The sequence below is a fragment of the Heliangelus exortis genome, chromosome 9, assembly GCF_036169615.1.
Source record: "Heliangelus exortis chromosome 9, bHelExo1.hap1, whole genome shotgun sequence".
Taxonomy (NCBI): domain Eukaryota; kingdom Metazoa; phylum Chordata; class Aves; order Apodiformes; family Trochilidae; genus Heliangelus; species Heliangelus exortis.
Window position 1 is genome coordinate 4,121,292 of NC_092430.1, and position 20,076 is coordinate 4,141,367.

Genomic DNA, 20,076 nt, shown 5'->3' on the forward strand with positions numbered 1-20,076 from the left:
TAAAAAAGCTTGGACCCAACAGGTGAAACTTGCAGGAGTCTGATTGAGAGCAAATAAAGGAGAGATTACACGTTACCCAATGAGAGGCTGCAAAACTTGCACACAGGTGTAACTGGGAGCTGGCTAACTAATGCAAACAGAAGCACCCTAATTTACTAATTAAGACAAAAGTCTGAGCACCAGGAGGTGCCCCGGCCATCAGAGGGCCCCTGCCTTGGGGCAATCCCAGACACAAACACAGGTTGGGCAGAGGATGGATTGATTGGGACACCGGGGGATCTTAGCCTGGAAATCAACTCTGCTCACTCAGGGAGCCCAGGGAAGGGTCAGAAATAGAGACCAGATGGCCTCCCAGTCCTGTGCTTAGGCTGGGAAACCTCAACTTGCAAGTGTCCATAAAAATAGGACAACAGCTCAAAGCCAGAAGCCACAACAGATGTTTCATTTGCTGGATCACTAGATGGTCTAAGAGAAAAATCATCAAGGAAAAGGAAACAGAAAGTAACCCATCCTGAAAGACTCAGAAAAAAGAATCTACTTCCTAGTCACACTCCAAACAATTTTTTACTTTGTAATGGTTTCACAACAAGATTTTAACGGTCTAGCAGTATTTGTACACATTTTGAAACACAAATTCTCCTCCATTTTGTCAGCCAGAAACCCCCCATCTCACACCTCGTAGCACAAGGACAAACTCTCCTAGGACACAGGGCAATTCCCAGGTAACACCCAATGCACCACCCTTCATGCCCTTCCAGAGCTGGAGCACTGAGAGCTCTTTCAACATTCCAAGGCTTTGCACAAGACAAAAGGGACAAAAGGGAACAAAAGGGAACTCCCCAAGCATTACTGTCACATCAGCATCAGCCACTTAGTAAAGGTTTCATTCTAAATCATCTGCAGCACAGCCCTTAGTTCTCCCACAGCACGACACTACTTGAAACAACTGAATATCTGCCGAGGGAGGACAGGCACTTTTGTTTCACTTACATACAAGGGTGCTGGCAAGCACTCAGGGACACTCACAACACAGCAGCAGCAGTAACTTCCTATTAAGCTTAACACTTAGAAATCAATTCCCTGACCACCCTGAGACAACCAGGATAAACAAAACACCTTCAAGTTCCTTCTCTGCTGCACACTTCCTTTACCCCTTTTTTCTCTCAGGAAAGACACGTATTTGTTCAATCCTACCTTTTTGGCCTCTTCATTCTTCTTTCCAAGTTGCTGGAGGAGACCAGGGGGCTCTGCTCCTTCACTGTTCCCTGCAGAGATCAACTGTGGTTTCTGGGGCTCTGATAGGAGGAAGGGAGGAGGGTTTTGACCTCTGCACAGGTGAAACCTGTTGGTGATTGCTGGTGAGAGGTGAAGCTGAGCCACAGCTGCTTGTACGGTGGTTAACAGCTTGCAGGTGTTCCTCATCCAGTTCTAAATTTCAGTCATGATCATTGGCTCCAAATCTTTGGTGTGGAGAGTTTCTTCATGTTGGCCAGAATCTCAGGGCCAGGGTTCAGAGTTGGAGTTACCACCCATGTTTGGTTTTTTTACCTCAGGTGAAAGTGGTAAAATGAGGGCTGAGCAGAAAGGAATTGAATGAACAGAAAGATGTGGGCAAGTGTGAAAGTGAGGGTGAGCAGGAGTTCAGCTCCAGCAGGCACACAACAGTTAATTGCAATGCAGTTCACAAAGGGTTGCTGGTTTTCCCCAGAAATACCAAGTGGGATATTGAACTAAAAGTGGAGGAACTGTCATTTAAAGTCAATACTTTATTACACAACAAAAACATTACCACTAAGCATAAAACCACCTCCTTCACACCTAAGAATATTATAAATCTGTACTTTTTTTTTTTTTTTTAAGAAAAGGCTTACAGCTGAAAAGTGATACACAAAGAAACAGCCATCCTACTGGATTCATTCACACTAATCATTTCTCTCAGGTGACAGAGAGAGAACAGAGCCAGACTCTTCTTGGTGCTGGCCAGTGAAGAAGCAACATGTACAAAGTGAAATACAAAAAACCATTCCCTGTAGGTAGAAGAGGAAAAATAAAAAGCAATTTTTTTTCACTATCATCAAACACTATGTATCATCAAACACTAAGCAGGCTGCCTGGGGGAACTATGGATTCTCTGTCCTTGGAGATATTCAAACCCATGTCATTCCTGTGCAGCCTGCTTGGGGGGCAGTGCTTTGAGCAGGGGTATTTTTTACTAAATGATCTCTAGAAGTCCCTTCCAACTTGTACTATGCTGTGATTCCCTGTCTACTAAGCATCAGCAAAGCCAAACACATCAACTTCTAGGTAACTTTTCTACTTCATCAAACCCAAAGGTGAACAAAGCAAAGAGCTGAAAGTCAGTTTATTGACTATGAAACTCACAAAGCAGGCATGTACCACACTGGATCCTTCCTTCTCTTCAGTCATGCCATATTCTGCAGGTGTTATCCTTGCTCCCTGTTAACAAACAGACATTGGGAAGGAGTCATGTGCAGTATCACACAACATAACCTATTTTTGTCAACATGTGCATCAACAATCTGTATACAGAGTGCTGAGGAGCCAGGAAAATATCTTCTGTCCATAAGTAGCAGGAGATAGTGGGACCTACAGCAAAACTTTGAGCTGAGACCATCCTGTGTTCTGGTAGTTCAGTCAAAAGATTGAAGCAATCACAGTCTGTTCATGTCTCTTCCAACTTCCACAACTTTTTGTCCAGAATGAAGGAAACCTGAACAGTGCTTGGTGTCAAAGAGACAGAAGATGTGCTCCCTTTCCAAAAGCTTTGCCTTTTGCTCATCCAGAACTCTCTCTCTGCAATGGGAGAGATGATAGGATATGCCCACACCTTTCTACAAATTAGTTCATGGCTGTATTCACTTAATCCTCAGTTCAAAAGTGAGTTTTTGGGCTTTTCTTGACTATATTTTAAGTCACTGCTGATGCCTGGTTTGGGGATATGGCCCCAGGAAACTTTTCACACTCTTTTTTTTTACCATAACAAGATTACAAAGATATCTCTCTCTCTCTCTCAAAAAAAAAAAAAAAAAAAAAAAAAAGAACAAACAAGCAAAACAAAAAAAACCAACCAACCAACCAAAAAACCCTATATTAATTACCTGTAATGATTGTATCACCTTTGTAATTGAAAGCACAAGAGAATATTTCATCAGTATGACCCTCTAATATCTGAAAGCAGTATCCAGTAGCAGCATCCCAGAGTCGAGCTGTTTTATCAGAGCTGGCTGTTAGGATGCGATTGCCTTTAGGGTTGAAAACCACCTGGAAAAACATAGAACAGTCCCATTACTTAGCAAGTCACTAAACAAAGCATTTCTATTGATTAAAACAGAAACCAGCAACTCTTACATTCTCCTTTTCAGCTAAAATTTAGGATAGTGTTTGACTAGAGTCACCCAGCAAACTTCTGTGGCTGAAAACTTTGTCTAGTAAGATGATGACTTCAAAATATTATCACTCAGAACCACAACTGCTCCACAACTGTAACAACTTTATTTAAATGTTATCATTATTCCAATGTGACATTTATATATATTTTATATAGTTCTCAATTAAAAAGCATACATCTCAGCAATAACAAAACTCCCACTGAAAACAACTCATTTTGTAGCATGACTTCGTTTTTGTTAAACATTCATTGCCCAAACTGCATGTATTTCTAGCCAATAAAACACATTTTTATAGCACTAACTGGACAAGACCAGGTTTATTATAAAGTGTTCAATTGCTTAGCTACTGAGGGCAAAATCCTGTTCCCCAGAAATTTGATTTCCAAGTAATAACCTTCTCAAGATCACAGCTACACAGAAATAAAACATCTGCAGAAATAGATTGACTTTTCAACATGCTCCCAGATGAGCAGATTCTCACATCCAGCAAAGAAATCACAGGAGATGTAAGGACCCTGAGGGAAGCTGTCCATAACCCACCACAGGTCAGCCTGTATCCCCACTGCATTCCTCAGTGAATATTTCAAGGAGAATATTCATATTTTGATTACAAACCACATCAAACAAAAGCAGCACAGAGTTAGCACACTAGCCTGGAAGCTACTGAAAAAAAAAAATCCATTGAAAAGAATGCTGAAAAGCTGCAAGCATTAAATAAAAAAGCTTGAAAAATATGTACAATTTTTCAAGTAACTAACCTGCTTTGTAGCTGAACTTTGGTACTCAAAACTGAGCCAGACAAAGCTTCCAGCAAGAGACATGAGCACATTCCTCAAGACCAACTGGTTTTTGAAACTGTCTCTATACTTCCAAGCCCCTTTATGTACTGTTGAAAATAAGACTATGTATTTTGCCTCAGAAATGTTTTTTCTATCCAAGTCCATAAATCAGGTGTGCAGAGAAATGCAAATGATTTAAGAGGAGCAGATCTGGTGGAAGCAGAGAATAAAGATGATTGTAAAAGCCTCCGAGGAAGCAGTCTGAGGATGTCACTGTAACATCCAGGCTCTGCTCACTCACCTTCACAGCTACCATGGGATAGGGAGGAGGAAATCCAACCAAAGCCTCATTAATTGAGACATGGATAAGGAGTTTTTCACTCCCCAATTACAGTAAATGGGCAAAACCATTTACTGTATGGTAAGTTGAGACAACTCAACTTGGGAAGAAAAAAAAAATTTAATCTACCAGGAGAAAGAGAACACACAACCCCAATCCAAATTGCTTCCCTGCTGCCTCCCCTTCAGCAGCACAGGGGGACAGGGACTGGGGGTTCAGGGTCAGTTCCCCACACGGTGTTTCTCCTGCTCACATTCTTCCTGCACTCCCACACGGGGTCCCTCCCATGGGAGGGAGTCCTTCCCCACAGGTGCAGTCCCCTCCAGCCTGGGCTGCTTTGGGAAGAGGCACCTCCCCTGGCACTGGGAGCTGCAGATCCATGTGTGCCCCCCATGCTCCTCCATGGCTGCAGCTCCACCTCTCCCCTTCTGTCACCCTGCACAGGATGCAGCTCCACAGCTGCCCAGCCTGGTCCTGCAGGGACTGCTCCAGTGTGCTCCTCCACGGGGACAGACTCTGTGGGCCACAGGAAAATCTCTGCTCAGGCACCTCCTCTCCCCTCCTTCTTCATCGACTTTGATTTCTCTGCTCTGGCATTGCTCTCACCTCCCTCTCTGAAGATCTTTTTTAATTTTTTTTTTTTTTTTTTTTTCATTTTCATTTTCTCTTTCTTAAATATGTTACTCTTAGGGATGCATCCAGCTTCCCATATCTGCATGGGTTTGGCCAGAATTCGAGCCAGGGGAACTTCCAGCAGCTTCTCACAAGAGCCACCCTTGTGCCCCCCCCACCTTGCTTCCAAAACACCACTGCACTAACCCAAGAAAGTGATCAAGAGACTGAAAAACTTGTGCTTGTTCTGTCAGAGAATCTGAGGACTCCAAGGGCATAAAAACACAAGTACAATTCAGGTCAGGTCAGACAGAAGATCTATTAGCCTTGACCATAGTGAGAGAACATCTGTACAACAGCTTCCCCCCTGCTCCCCAGTTCTTTGGGTTACAGAGACCCAACCTATGTTCTGTGTCAGAAAAAGCAAAGAGGTAAGGAACAAATCATCATCTCAATGTTAACAGCTCCAGGTGTACATCCCTGTGGAGGGATGGACTCCTTAAGCAGTTTGCTGATAGCCACAGCCTGAAGGAATCAAATAGTGAACAACATGACAATAATGAAAGATGGATCTTGGTGGAGCCCGTGGCAGTAGCACACCCAGTATTACCTTAGCTCAGTGGTGGGGAGTTGTAAACGATCCCCTTTTAGTTGAAAGGAATGTTATTTCAGGAAAGAGAAGTTCTTAGCCAGACCTCTCACTTTTAAGCATCACTTATTTTACCATCACATTCTTCAGCAATGTTCCTGTGTCATGGAATAACTGGTGGGTTGGATGCCACAGGTAATCACAAGAGAACAGCTGCAAAATGCAAAGAGCTTACCTTGGAAATTTCACATCCGTGCCCTTCCAGCTTTGCAATGCATTTTTTGGTTTCAACATTATAAACTCTGGCTGATCCTGTTGAAGCAGAGGAGGAGCTATTTGTGATTGTTTTGCTTTAAAAAAGCAAATTGTGCAAAACTTCTGCATACTGGTAACAAAACCAAGCAGCTTTTTTCACTCTCTCTTTGTTGCATATTCTCTTGTGGTTAATTTCAATAGCCCAGCAGCAGATGCAAGAGTAACACTCCAACTACCTTTTTAAGCATTAAGCTGGTCCTCCCAACTCAAACCACTCAAAAGCCACACACATGAACATTTGAAATAAATTTCCAACCACAAGTGACATATTTCCCTGCATGTTTGAAGCTAACAGGGAAAGTCACGTTGAGTTCATTAAAGTGTGAAAAATAAAAATATTTTCTGTGGCAAAAACATCTTAAGTTTCACGCCAAACTTGCTACAACTTTGCTTGAGCTACAGTTTCAAGTGACACTCCTCATCAAGCTAATTCAAAGCAAAACCAAAGGAAGAAGATAAAGGTATTTCATGGTATTATTGCAGTTTTACAGCAGTCCCAGTTGTGGCACATACCATCAGCAGAAGCAGTTGCAATATTCTGGCCAGCATAATCAAAGCAGACATCCAATATTTCATCACTGTGACCTGTTAAAGTTGCTATATGTGTCCCAGCCACAGCATTCCACAGCTGCATAGATAAATAAGAGTAATTTTTTTTGCTTATTTTCACTAATTTGTTTAGTAGATATCTAGCTGGTCTCTAAAGAAATATGTATAGGGCATTTCTGATATCTGATAATGTCCTAACAAGAAAACTGGATATAGGTCAATAAAGAGTCATTGTTTAGTCAGTTTAATTAAGTCCTAAATATTTTTTATTTTAGTGTACTGATTAAATTTGTTATTTAACTGGACTTCACTGAAATAAATAATGCTATAGGTTTTGCATTTAGTTGTAAATTATTCAATGAATTACATGTACTAGTTTAAAATAATGTTTAAAATAAACTAGTTTAAAAATCTTCCATTTACAAAAGATATTTTAAAATATGAAGTGGCTGTATTCAGTACATTCTACACTTTCTTACCATGCATGTTTTGTCCATTGATCCAGTGATAATGAGAGAACTGTCCCAGTTGAAATGTGCACTGCTAATCTCTCCTCTGTGACCTATTAAAATATGTAACTTCCTATAAAAAAAAAAAGAGGATTTGCCTTTTTAATGTGTATTTTGATATACACATATAAATTATAAGTAAGCTTATAAAATGTTATAGTTAATGTGTCAAGTCTTCAAAATCTTATCCATTAAAGCAATTAAATGGAGTGGTATGGCTTATTTAGGATTCTACTACATCATTTTTTATCTGTGATAGAGACAGTAAGTAATGAAATGGAAAGGTCTTCCCTTCTCTTTCAAAAATTTTAGTGACTGTATTTCCAGTGAAATCTGATGACTTTCCAGCTCCAGAGACAGATTTGTATCTCTATCCATGTACAAACAAAGAACATACACCAAGTTTTTCCACATTATCCTCCCATTATCTTACTTCATTGAACTCAAAAGAGCACATCTCTAAAACTCCATAAATTCTAAACCTTTTCTAAAATCCCCTGAAGATCAAGTGGTGCTTAATCAGGTGCTCATTGTGAGCATGTTCCTCAGTGACAGGCAGTGATGGCCAAACTGAAATATGATTTCTAATCCTCATTATTCTTAAACTTCTTGTTGCACAAGACTGGCAGTACAAGTCCCATTAAATGCTTCAGCTTTAGTTGAATAGAGAGGATACAATTAGCTAGTACTGCTTCAGATTAATGGCCTACAAGGCAATGAAACCTAAAAAAAAGTATTTATATATATATTAAATATATATATTATATTTACTACATCAGTAAATTAGGTTATTATCACAATTATAATATCACTGTATCATTAATAGAAAACTGTATTAACTAATGAATAAACTAACAACTGGAAAACAGCTAAATGAGTTTATTCATTGCATGAGATATATGAGGGTAGTTAAAATAATGTAAATGCTAAATGAGCAGCAAAACAAATCTCCTGATTAATTGAATTTTCTGTTTCTTTTCTGATAATAGAAAACTTGATTATACTCAGTCATTTCATAAAATTATTTCTTTTACTTTCTAACAGTGTGAGACCTGAACTGGTGTAATTGTGTAGACTTTTTCACAATAAAAAAAGAAATCATCAAGCAAAAAAAAAACCAGTGGAAAGATTCTTAATTTTGTGAACATACTACTTGTCCATCAAGATCGCAGTTACTGTAGTACCAAAACCACCTAAAAATGAAAGAAGTTTTAATGTAAAATTTAGAAGTTTCTATTTCCAAATTATAAAATGTAGTCCAGGCTTCAAGCATCAATGTAAATATCCAATCAATAAGAATAATAAATATGGAAAAATAAATGTGGAACACCTCACAGAAACCCACAATCAGATACACAACTACAAAGAACCCAGAAAACAGGCTTGTAAAATGCCAAAATTCTTTTTTAAAATTATTAAAAAATTATTAAAAAAATAAAAGATGAAAAAAAAAAAAAAACAGCTTCAGTCATGATAATACTTCTTTAGCCTTCAGTTTCCAGTGACATTTAACAGATGGATGCTCTAATATTCAGCATAATTACAAATCAGAAGATACTGTCTCTGTCTCAGCATCCTCAGTGCTCCTGACCCCAGTTAGAGGCTGTTGATTTGTCTTAGGACACCTTCAGCTGTGGAGAAACTATTCATGGAATACAGGCCCATATTCCAACAAATGTGTTCCACCTCTCACCCTGTTTTATTTATTTTAATTTAACTTATTCTACCCAATTTTACCTTCTTTTTTTACATTTATTTTTTCTTTTAAAAATTTATGTCCAAATCTTGAAACTTCTTGAGATTTTTTTTTTGTCCCTACAGCAACCTCCCTTAGGACCATTCTGGATATCCACCCAGAGTAACAGTGAGGAACTCAGGAACTCATTAGTGTAAAACAGCAAAATTCAAAGAAACTTCAAGTTCAACCCCAATTTGGAAAGCAATTTTCACATGGTGAAAGATGGCAACGTGCAACCTCACCTATGAGATTTTTGTAAATCTACCTGAACAGGTACCCAAGTGGGATTTGCTCACAGTCTTTCTGACTGCAACTTTTCATTATTACTAAATTCATTATTACTAAATGTATACATGTCCAAGTGCCACCTAAAAAGGTTGAATCCTGCCCTGGCACAATCACAGTGTCCACTAGCTAATTGCCAGGCTGCCAGTGCTTAAAACAAGAATTTCCTCCTTCATATGCTCCTTCTTGATATTGACCCTCATGTGAAGTCCACATCTATTTCTTAGAAAGAAAGCTAATGAAAAAAAGCTAAAGAAAGCAATATGAAAATCCCAAGGCTTCAACTTTACTGCAGTCTGAGATAAGAGGCTGGAAGAAGAAGCTGTTTTCAAATAAAATATTTGCAAGAGCACCAGACAATGATGTTGAATCAAAAAGTCCAATTTGCTGAATGCATGCAGGTGTCCCTGGTATTTATGTGGCAAACATTAAACTCCTGATGTTTAACAAGCTTAAAAATGACAGGATCAAGCCTTACATGATCTACCACGTGTACATTATTTTTAAAATCAATGTTTACTGCCATCTTGCAGTGATACACAGTGTCTATTACCCCAAGATATTACTGTACACAGACTTCCCTTGTATATATGAGATATCCTCCTTCCTCTCACAAAAAGAAAAAAGACTGAAAACATAATAAGATTCTGATCTTCATAAACTATTTTGTCAGTAATCAGGGCAATCATTTTATCATTCTACTTGTACTGAGTTTCCAGTTCAAAAAACAAATGGATTTGTCAGAATGAATCAACAAGTTCCTATTTAGCCCCTAAGTTATTATTTGTTGGCATCATAATCAAGACATTTTGTTCTCTGCAGTCAGGGGGGCCACATTTTCTCCACTTTTATATTGGCATAAAGGATTGTGAGAATGAAAACATACCCTCCATAATTTTTAAGGACAATATTACCAGAGTAATTTTCTATGGCATAAAATATACTTTCTTTTTTAGCTGTAACAGTCTGTTCCATCTAAAAATTCTAGACACCTCCCAAACCATGAGTTTCCATGTTCACTAAATATTTTTCTGTCTAGAGAATTCATCAGCAACACACACAGGATATGTCCATTCAGTTTGCCTCCTGAGTGCCCATAAGATGGAAAATTGGAACAAAAAGCATATACTAAAGCACGTCATGAGCAGTACTCTTTTTTAAAAGAACCAAGGGAAAAGCAGTAAAAAAATTACCAGAAAAACATACTCTGAATGAAGCAAAAATCCAAGGGCTGTAATCTGTAGTTGAGCATCTTTCATTTGACATTAAAACATGCAATATAAATGATATGTATGAGTTCTTCAGTACCTGCCAGTGCCAACATCCCACACTACTACTGTATGGTCAAAGGAGCCAGTGATAATCCTATCTCCACTGGTGTTGAAAGACAGTGCAACAATTTCTGCTGAGTGCCCCTGAGAAAAATTTTAAAAAAGCATATGAGAATGCAAATGATGACTTTTCCATTATTGGAGTTTAACATGCAACTTTTTTCTCAGCAAGTCCTTCTGTAAGCCTTCAAGATGTTATTTACTGCCTCACATTTTTTTATAGGAAGACCTATTGGGCTTTAACATAAGCCAGTACCCAAACAACTGAAAAAAAAAAAAAAACAGTCATAGCACTTAAGCAGTGAGCAACTGTTCAGTGATGCCATTGGTGTATATTTTCCATATTTGATTTAAACAGAATAAAATTTGTTCACTGATGCATATTGATATCAGGGGATTCATTTACAGTAAAGTACAGTGCAGCTTGTCAGTGCTGTCATTGGTGGAGAGGACTGGAAAAATGAATGTAAACCTACCTATATGCTAAAGAACCCAACATTCCACTGCCCTTTGCTCTGCTCAGGGCTCTGAGGAAGAGAAAGTCAAGGAGGAAATGCCTTCCTCATTCCACAGGCCACATAGTCCAAAGGAAGCTTATGCACTGTTATTTAGGATTTATATGATAAAAAGGAATTGAAATAGCAGAGGCCAGTCTGAAGCTGGGGAATCCCAGCAAGCCAAGCAAAGAGACTTGAGAATCTAGAGGTAACTGGAGGGCTGCCCTCTGCTGATGTTGACAGGAAGATCATCCATGCAGAGGTAATGTCTGACACTGATGTTTTAAGAGTTCCTTTATGTTAAAGCAGAGGAGGTCATAATTCACAGTGCAGCAAAGTGTTTTAATGAGCAATGAAAGGCATTCTGATACACAGCAGTAATATCACTGAAAAGAGAAAAATCCATCATTTGATAAATAAGACTTCTTATAAAATACCATAGTTTTATCATTCCCTTCAAGCTTTCTTAATATTTTTTGTAACTGCAGTTACTGTGGGACCACCTGGTAAAAGAAACTCTACAAGTTTAGAACTGTTATAATGTTATTTATCTCAGTTAGAAAACTAAGAAAGCAAGGAACACCTTTAAAAAGGAAGGCAAACATACACTTAAAGTGATTATTTCTTCTCCTTTCTCTATATCCCATAATTTGGCAGTGGTATCCATGCTTCCAGTTGCCAACAATGTGCTCTGAAGATTAAATGACAAACATACCTGTAGCAAGAAACATGGGGTAGAAAAAGTGGGAGAGTATTTATATACATTTTCTAAAAAAAAAAAAATTAAAAAAGTGCTCAGTATTAATATTTCTAATCACCACAAAAGTCTGACAAATTGCAGAGCTCTTCCAACAGCTCACTAGAAGAACAAATCCTTATCCCATAGCTCTGGATGACTACTCAAATCAAGTGGACTAATTGGCTGCTTTGCAATGTCAATGCATTAAAAAGACTTAGTGGAAGATTTCCTGAACTTTTTCCTGAGCCTGGATTCAAATTCACTATTTAGGTGCTTCACTTTGTCTCACAGGGAGAAATTATTTAGTTTACAAATTTTTAATGGAAATCAGGATGGAAGCAGTGTGTTAATTTATTAACAGTGCCAGGTTAAATGGAACTGAGAGAACCATGTATTCAGTAACATATAAACTTATGCAATCTTAATAAACAGCTGCAAATTTCTAAACCTCTTTGACTCAAAGGAGTTTTGATCTCTCTCTCTCTCTCTCTCTCTCTCTCTCACACACACACACACACACACACACACACACACACACACACACACACACACTCTCTTTCTCTTGCATGCACACTCCTCCTCTCTCTCAGGATGCAGAGGTTACCAGAGCACCCCCTTTCCAAAGAGTTTGTGTTCCTCAGCTTGCACACCCTTCCCCGGGAGACAGGAGTGTTCTGACTTCAGCTGAACCCATGCCCCTTCCTACCCTCTGCTGTTCCCCATGGCAGAGAGAGGGCATCCAAATTCACACACACCTCTTACAGAGGGGCATTGGGCCTTTCTGGTGAAGCCTGTACTGACAATCCACTACCTGGATGCATGCTCCCTCCTCATGGTGTCTCCAAAATGAAGACACCTTGAAGTTATACACATTATTTATTACCCCAGGATATAACTGGACACTGGAAGGGGTCTCCCTGGTTAGGCGATACCCAGGATTTGGCAACTGCTGCTTCCAGACTAGTGTCTCCCCCACCCTGTTAAAAATTGTCTTCTTACTTTTTCTTTATCTCAAAATTCTACTTCTTTATTTCAAAATTCTCTTTGAGATTGCCCAGTTATGGTTAAACCATGATTGTTTTGTGTACCCTCAAACACACTCTGTGCACTCACACTCTTATCTTGACAGGTGCCATTACCTAGGCCACTTGATATTTCTTTACAAAAAAAGCAAGAACAAAAGATCAACAACTTCTTTAATTAACTTTTTACATTAAAATCTCATGGTGTCATCTTCCCATTCTCTGTTATTATTCTATGTGATTGTTCTGGTAATATAGAACAGGAGGTGCCATGTAAAAAGGATAACAGTAGCTGAGCTCACTGGTGCATTTTCACCATGTCCATTCTCTTTTTTCTTTGCTTTTAATACTGAATAACCATGGACATACTCTTGCAGCAATCTTTCATATTCAACAATGGTCTTTCAGTAACAGGTTTCATTGGATATTAGGAAAAATTTCTTTCCTGAAAGAGCTGTCAGGCAATGGAACAGGCTGCCCAGGGAAAGTATTTAAGAGATGGGTGGATGTGGTACTTAGGGACAAGATGGACTTCACAGTGTTGGGTTAATGGTTGGACTCAATGATCTTCAAGGCATTTTCCAACCAAAATGATCCTATGACTCCCTGGCAGTGCAGAAATGCTCACAATGTCTCCATGTGTGAAGAGATGCAGCAGAATAGCTGCCCCCTTCACACAGACCTGGAACCAGAAGCCAGAGTGATGGTGTGAGGGAACACAAAGGAATGAGAAATATCCATCAGTACTCACTATTTCAGCTCTGTGTCCTCTGAAAGTATGATAACATTTTCCTGTTTCTGTACTCCACAGTTTGCAGGTTTTGTCAAAAGATCCAGTGGCAATCTTGTCACTAAATGGAAGAAATCCTGTCATTTTTTTAATAAAAGACTCTCTTACTTCAAAGATGGTAGAATTCACAGCAACTCTACCCAAAGCAACACCAGCTGTCCTAAGTGCTTGTATCTCACATATACAATTACACAGAAGCAGTGAAGAATCAGTAACATTCAGAAAACAATCTTATAATGTAGATATCAAAATAAATGTGTTTCATATTATTAATCTTGCTCATGTTTTCAAGACACTATCTAATGAAATTTATGCTTTGAATTTCTACATTTCATTTTTTAAATTATAGCAAAAACCACGTTTGAATGTCTCTTACAAATAATATAAGCTATAGTTGAGCTTCACAAATTCAGAATTTGAACTTTTTCAATTTAATATATCTTATTTTATTATAAAGGTTGAGTAACAGTTCTGTATTTGCAAGATAGCATCATTAGCAATTAGGATGGGTCTCAGAGTAAATATATTTACCCATAGGGATTATTGAAAGCTATTGCATAGACAACATTTCCATGTCCCTCCAGTGTATGCAGCTCTTCTCCTGACAGAGTGTCCCATACTTTGCAGGTCCTGTCATAACTTCCAGTAATAAAGCTAAAGCAAAGGGAAAATCTTTTCTGAGTACATTAAACATATCACCAGTCCTGGTGCACAGTCAAACAAGTTATTTCCACAGATTTCAGTTAGTACTGTATCAGAACCTAAATTGCTTTCTTTTGAAAATATAGATTAATAACCATAGAGGTTCCTGGGTTTTTTAGCAAATATGACTCATTAAAAAAATTGTTTCTAATCTTTAACATATTTCAACTAAAAAGGAAGCTGCTGCTTTCGTGACATGAAGAAATTATTAGACCCAGAGAGAAATCAAATAACTTGAAATTCCACTACACTGAAAGTCCCAAATGAATTTATGTCCAGAGAGTTATTTAGCTTTTATTTAGCTTTTAGTAATATTCACTCTGCTGCTCTAAAGGTGCTTCTTCATGAAATATGGTAATTGCCAACAAACTATCACCCTGGAAAAAAAAAAATTACATAAACTGAATCTCACACACTACTTTCTTTCCTCTCTCAATAAATCCCAGAGAGAGGCCTGAAATCTAATCCCCACTCATGCTTATAAGCAGCAGAGCTGAATTCTTTTTTTCAGCAAGATCAGAGCACTGAAATTCCCTCACAAATGAATTTACAACTACAAAACTTCAATTAGTGGTTACATATTTTTACTTTGCAAACAACTCACCGGGAACCAGATTTGTTAAATGCTACATTGGTCAGTGGCAAAGTATGGGCTCTAAGTACCTGAAATAGAAGCAAGGGAAGGGAGAAGAAAACATTTGATATAAATAAATAAAATTAAGCTAATTGCTCGAAATAATCAGTAGAATAATATTTTTCCTCCTCCTGTCAGATTAGCAGCTATAACTGTAATTCATTAATCCCTAACTAAAAAATCTCCCATGCCTCAGCAGGTTATCACTGTAGATATAGTATTTGTACAGTATTAACTTCAAGTTAATATTTTGCTTGAATGAACAGATTTTTATTCCTTATTTGCTTTTCTCCAAATTCTCTGAGAGCTGCAAAGTAACCCTAGACCAGAGCTGAAAGGGGAAAAGTGAATGAGTGAGAGGACCACACCTGGTGTCACCACAGATGAATGAAATCCCAACTAATATTAAACCTTGCATAATGAGTCAAGAGATGCAGCTGAGTATTTTGAGTTTTTCAGGTTGTGAGGTGCTTTCAGCCATTATGTAACTTTGTTTTAACAACCAGGAAGAACAGAAATAGGCTAAGTCTGTTTTTCTAACATGGCTTCCAAGGTCCTGTAATCAGACAGCATATGTAAATTATCTCATAGCCATAATAATATCTACGCAGGTTATCAAAATGGATAATTATGGAAATTTGATACGTGGAATTTGTAAGGGCTCCATGCTGGCAGTGCTGAACAAAATACATATTTAACAATTATGAAATGGAGGAAAACAAGATGTTGGATGTTGGATTTTAGATCATGAGACTAATTCTAGTTTTCTAATACCCAGTGCTGCAGCTGCTTAACCCACAGAACTCCAGACCAGCAAGGAATTGCTACAGCAAATGACACAAGAAGCAAACCCTAAAGCAATATTTTTTTACAATGTACCTCAGTTCTGTAAAATCTGCAAGACATTTATTCTCAAGGTAAAAATTTGCAATTCACTATAGCATACCAGTGCTATGTAATAGTTTAAAACCTGAGAAATTGTTACAAAATCTTGTTTCTCTGCAAGGTGCCTAACACCCAACACTGGCACCCCAATTGCTGGAAAACAAAATGGGTTTATTCATTCGTTTAAGATTTGTACTCCAGAACAACAGGGAAAAAAATATTAATTGTCAAACAATGCAAATACCTGGGATATTTCTGGGGAAAACAAAAAAAACAAAAACCCCTCAAAAAAACCCAAACAAACACACAAACCCCAACTCACTGCCATCTTGTATTTTGTTAGAATCTCAGAAGCACCTGATACTCATGATTTACAAGCCTTAAACAGAACATAAACATAAAACAAGATCCTTACAGACTTCTAACTAACCCTTTAGGGAAGGAAATAAACCAGTACTGATTGGATTTGCCTGCCTCTAGTATTTCCAAATACAGAATTTCAAACGTGGTACTATACCCATCAAAGAAAAGACTTATTATTTACACTGAAAATTGAACCAGCATTTGATGATTTCTCGTTCTCTGTGATGAACTATTTCAAAAGCTTGTGAAAAGCAAGTCTCAGTTGAGAGCATAGCTGAAAACATTACATAGCTTTGTTTCCAAAGTTAAAGACACAGATCTTTGCAGATTTCACCCAGATATCATCTGTTGGCCAAAAGAATCCCAGTTATATCTAGCAACATCTAAAGGGTTTTTTTTAGCCAAACCAACCAACACAAACCTCTCTTTTTCTCTCTAAATTCTCTCATCTGTAACACACCGAAAAGCAATTTTTTTATAGCTACACATTGCCATCTGCTGACACAAGAGAGGTACAACACGTCATTATTTGGGATGGCAATGGGCAATCCCTTGAAGTAATTTTATTTCTATTTCCACAGTTAAATACTGTAAAACCTATTCTCTTCTGACAGATTGAATCCTGGATTTGAAGCCAGATGTTTAAATCTCTGTAATAATTGTTCTTTAAGAACTTATTTAAAATAAATTTCATGAGGTGCTGTCTGTAAACTTAAGATCAGACTATTTATGTGCAAACATAATACTAATGACAAGCAGTGTTCCTGTATATTGCAGTATACATTAAAACCACATAATTTTCACAAAAATGAGAACAAGCAGACAGTGGTATGAAAATACTTCAGGCTTTTTCCAGCAGCTAATTTACTTGGGGTCTATTTATAGGTTTTGTTAAACATAACTATAGGTGTTGATGGTCCACTGAGTCTTGAATAACAAATAGGACAATTATTTCTCTCTATCCAAAACACTCCCTCCTACATCAGCCCGTGTGAGCAGTGCCTAGGAAGATCTCTCTCAGCATTTTGGGGGGAATTCTTGGCAGACATAACCAGACTCAGTTGCTCTAAGCAGTGAGAGGTGATTGAAAAGAGCTAAGAAACTGGTCACAGACTCCAAAGTGTGTTCTCAGGCACAATATGCACAATATGCAGCATTGGAAACATACTCTCAATATCAAAGCAAAATGCCCAAAATTATTTTAGAGATGCCTCTGACCTTAAAAAGTTTGAACTTGTGATCCTCTTTTTCCTCTAGCTTCTCTTGCAATCTTTGTACTAAACGTATGACGTGTTCCTTGCACGAATCTGTGATGAGAGGTTCTGCATTTTGAATTTCTTCTACTAAGGCTGTGGCATCTGTGCTAATTGTGGGGGGAAACAAACAAACTAATAAACAAAAAGCCTCTCAAAACATAAAACAGTCACGTTTCATACTCTGGCAATAATTATGAATACAAAAGCAAGAAATTTTTACTTGCAGAAAAACTGAGGCAGGCAATTAAATTCTGTATGTTTATCTAACTCTGTAATGGCTTAAAACATGGATAAAGCTTTCTTGGTTTCTAAACTTCCCCCTCTTACTTAAGTAATACAGTAAAACTTAGCTTTTAAAAGTTCTAGCTTGGCAAGAAATTTACCCATGAAGTAGTAACAAGATAAATTATGTATGGAAAATGTTAACATTATCTCTGCCTGTGTCTTCACAAATCTATGCCTGTTTCTGTAACACTCAGTTATGAGAAGAACTTTCAAAATGTGGTCTGCAGTCTATTGGTGTCCAGGAGACCCCCCCTGGGAAGCCAACTGCAATTACCTTCACAAAAAAACCCAAAACAAACAAAACCAAAAACAAACCAGAAAATTTCCATTAATTGCAACAAAGCAGATCCTTAGTTTCACCACAGAAACTTATGATACAAAATAACTTACTTTAAAGTCTTAACACCACCTTGTCACAATGTAACTGGGAGCTGGGTTCAACCACTATTTGGAAAACATTCTGAAGACCAGAAATATTATTACAGACCCTAGGGACTGTTATTCATTACAGCATTGCCATGTTAAGTGCTGTATATTTCTAATGGCTTTGTACAGGCATCTTGAAAATTGTAACTCTGTGAGTAAAAAGAGGCTTCACCTCTGAAAAGTGTGACAGGAATAATCAGCTGGAATGCAGGGTTCTGGATTTAAAATGCCAGTAGAATGACTTGTCTGTGTGCTTTTCTGTGTGTGTTAAAGTGAACAAAGACAAGGCTGACCTTTAAAACAAGCAAATAAAGTTGTATACGAGCATGCTATAAAACAGCAGAGAGTGCTGTCATCTGCAATAATATCATACTTACTCAGGTCTGAGATCAAGTAGATCTATAGATCTGGTCTTTGTCTCACCATCTTGCACGTATTCCAGAATAATTCCTTTAAATAAATATATTTTAAAAATTATTAAAAGGCCTTAACTGGATGTCCAGGATTTCATAACATGCATTATAGATGACAATGCTTCCACTTGTATTGCTCCACTGACTTCAGCAGACCTACATCCAGTTCTTGGAACTAGAAGGGGGTTGGCTCTTCTTACTGAGAGCTAGCAGGATGATGAACAGCTCTGATGTGCTTATACAATAAAAGAGTTTAAACATTTTTATTTATGAGCCATTCTCTGTTCTGGCAATGAGCAAGCTCTTTTTCCCCAACAACTCTTTGCATTATTCCATCAGCTCTACTTTCAAAGAAAATGTCCTGAAGGTACTTGCTGTAGTTTGGTGTTCCAAGAGCCTGGAAAACATGTCATACAAACCTTGTTATAACGTACACAAAGGCCTGGGTGCAGTAACATAAAGAAAATCATAACACAGTTCCTATACCTATAAAGAAGTGCTCTGGCACCTCTGCACCTTCTAATGAGCTGAAGCATTAAAGTGTTTAACTACTTTGCCTCCTGTTTTGAAACTGTTGGACTTTTGCTGCTCCTTGGTTTTCTGTAGGAAAGGATAATTCCAATAAATTTTTAGGCCATTTTGCATTCTACCAAGTCTGCTAGAAAAGCATTTAATTTGAAAGACAGATCTGTGATTGCAATATGCATCCTGAGCTGTCCATCTCCTTGGTGGAGATGGACACCTTCTCCTTCTAAAAAACTCATTAATTCTGCTGAGCTGATGGTAGCTGATGAAATCATCCTCGCAGCACAGCTCTGCTCAGAAAACCCACCAAAACAACCAGGAAAATAAGAAACGTGGCAATATTGAGCTAAACAGGCCTTTCGGTAACGCAGACGCATTTTACGGTGCCAAGGAACACACCTTTTGCCTTTTTAAACTCCTCATTGCCACACATATCAGACCACCTGAATTTCACAAGGAGAACTCACTAATTACTGCCCCACATCCAGCTGGAAGTCTCTCAGCAACCCGCAGAGCAAACCCACCCACACCTGAAGTCAATCCGGGTGCGGGATGGGCCCGCGGGCTCCTGACAGAACTGAGGAAACCGCCATGACAGGAGCCCCCTCCCCACACACCCCACACAAACACACACACCCTGCCCCTCCACACCCGCCCAACAGCAGCCCCAGCCCCGCAGGGAACGGGCCCGATCTCCCCGCTCCGCACCCGGCGGATAATAGCGCAACAGCAGCCGCTTCAGCTTCATCTTCCCCGGCTCTCAGCCCGGGCTCGGGCCCCTTCCATAGCAACGCGCAAACAGAGCCTGCGCGCTTGCGCGGCCGCCGGGCCGGGAAGGGGCTGAGGGCCCCGGGCCGGGTGCGTGAGGGGCCGGGGGGGACCCTCAAGCCCCTCAGCCCGGCCTTGGGCATCCGCAGGGCCGGCGCGGAAAAGGGGGGAAGGACGGGGAACTGAGTGGCGGCCCTGGGGACGGGGAGATGGCGGCTGAGGCCTCGTCCTCGTCCTGCCCCGAGCAGGCAGATGAGGCGTCCCCTGAGGGGTCGGGTTGCTGTGAGCTGTGCTGGCAGCACTGCCAATGTTTC

At 39.0% G+C, this 20,076-nt stretch overlaps 1 protein-coding gene across 3 annotated transcripts; it reads right to left on the minus strand.

Annotated features, from left to right (window-relative positions):
* Positions 1-1,746: 1,746 nt before the first annotated feature.
* Positions 1,747-19,820, minus strand: DAW1 (dynein assembly factor with WD repeats 1). 3 transcript variants are annotated; one of them, XM_071751726.1, is made up of 13 exons: positions 19,703-19,820; positions 18,434-18,506; positions 17,308-17,452; positions 14,812-14,870; positions 14,037-14,159; positions 13,467-13,566; positions 11,562-11,669; positions 10,435-10,541; positions 7,074-7,176; positions 6,559-6,673; positions 5,966-6,042; positions 3,138-3,282; positions 1,747-2,457 (listed from the first exon to the last, which is right to left on the minus strand). In XM_071751726.1, the coding sequence occupies exons 1-13, from the start codon at positions 19,740-19,742 to the stop codon at positions 2,420-2,422; spliced, it is 1,233 nt and encodes a 410-aa protein (XP_071607827.1). In that variant the 5' UTR covers positions 19,743-19,820; the 3' UTR covers positions 1,747-2,419. The 3 variants fall into 3 exon arrangements, with proteins under 3 accessions (XP_071607827.1, XP_071607825.1, XP_071607826.1); XM_071751724.1 differs by having other exon boundaries at positions 3,120-3,282; positions 19,703-19,818; XM_071751725.1 differs by lacking the exon at positions 19,703-19,820 and adding an exon at positions 19,394-19,457 and having other exon boundaries at positions 3,120-3,282.
* Positions 19,821-20,076: the final 256 nt, after the last annotated feature.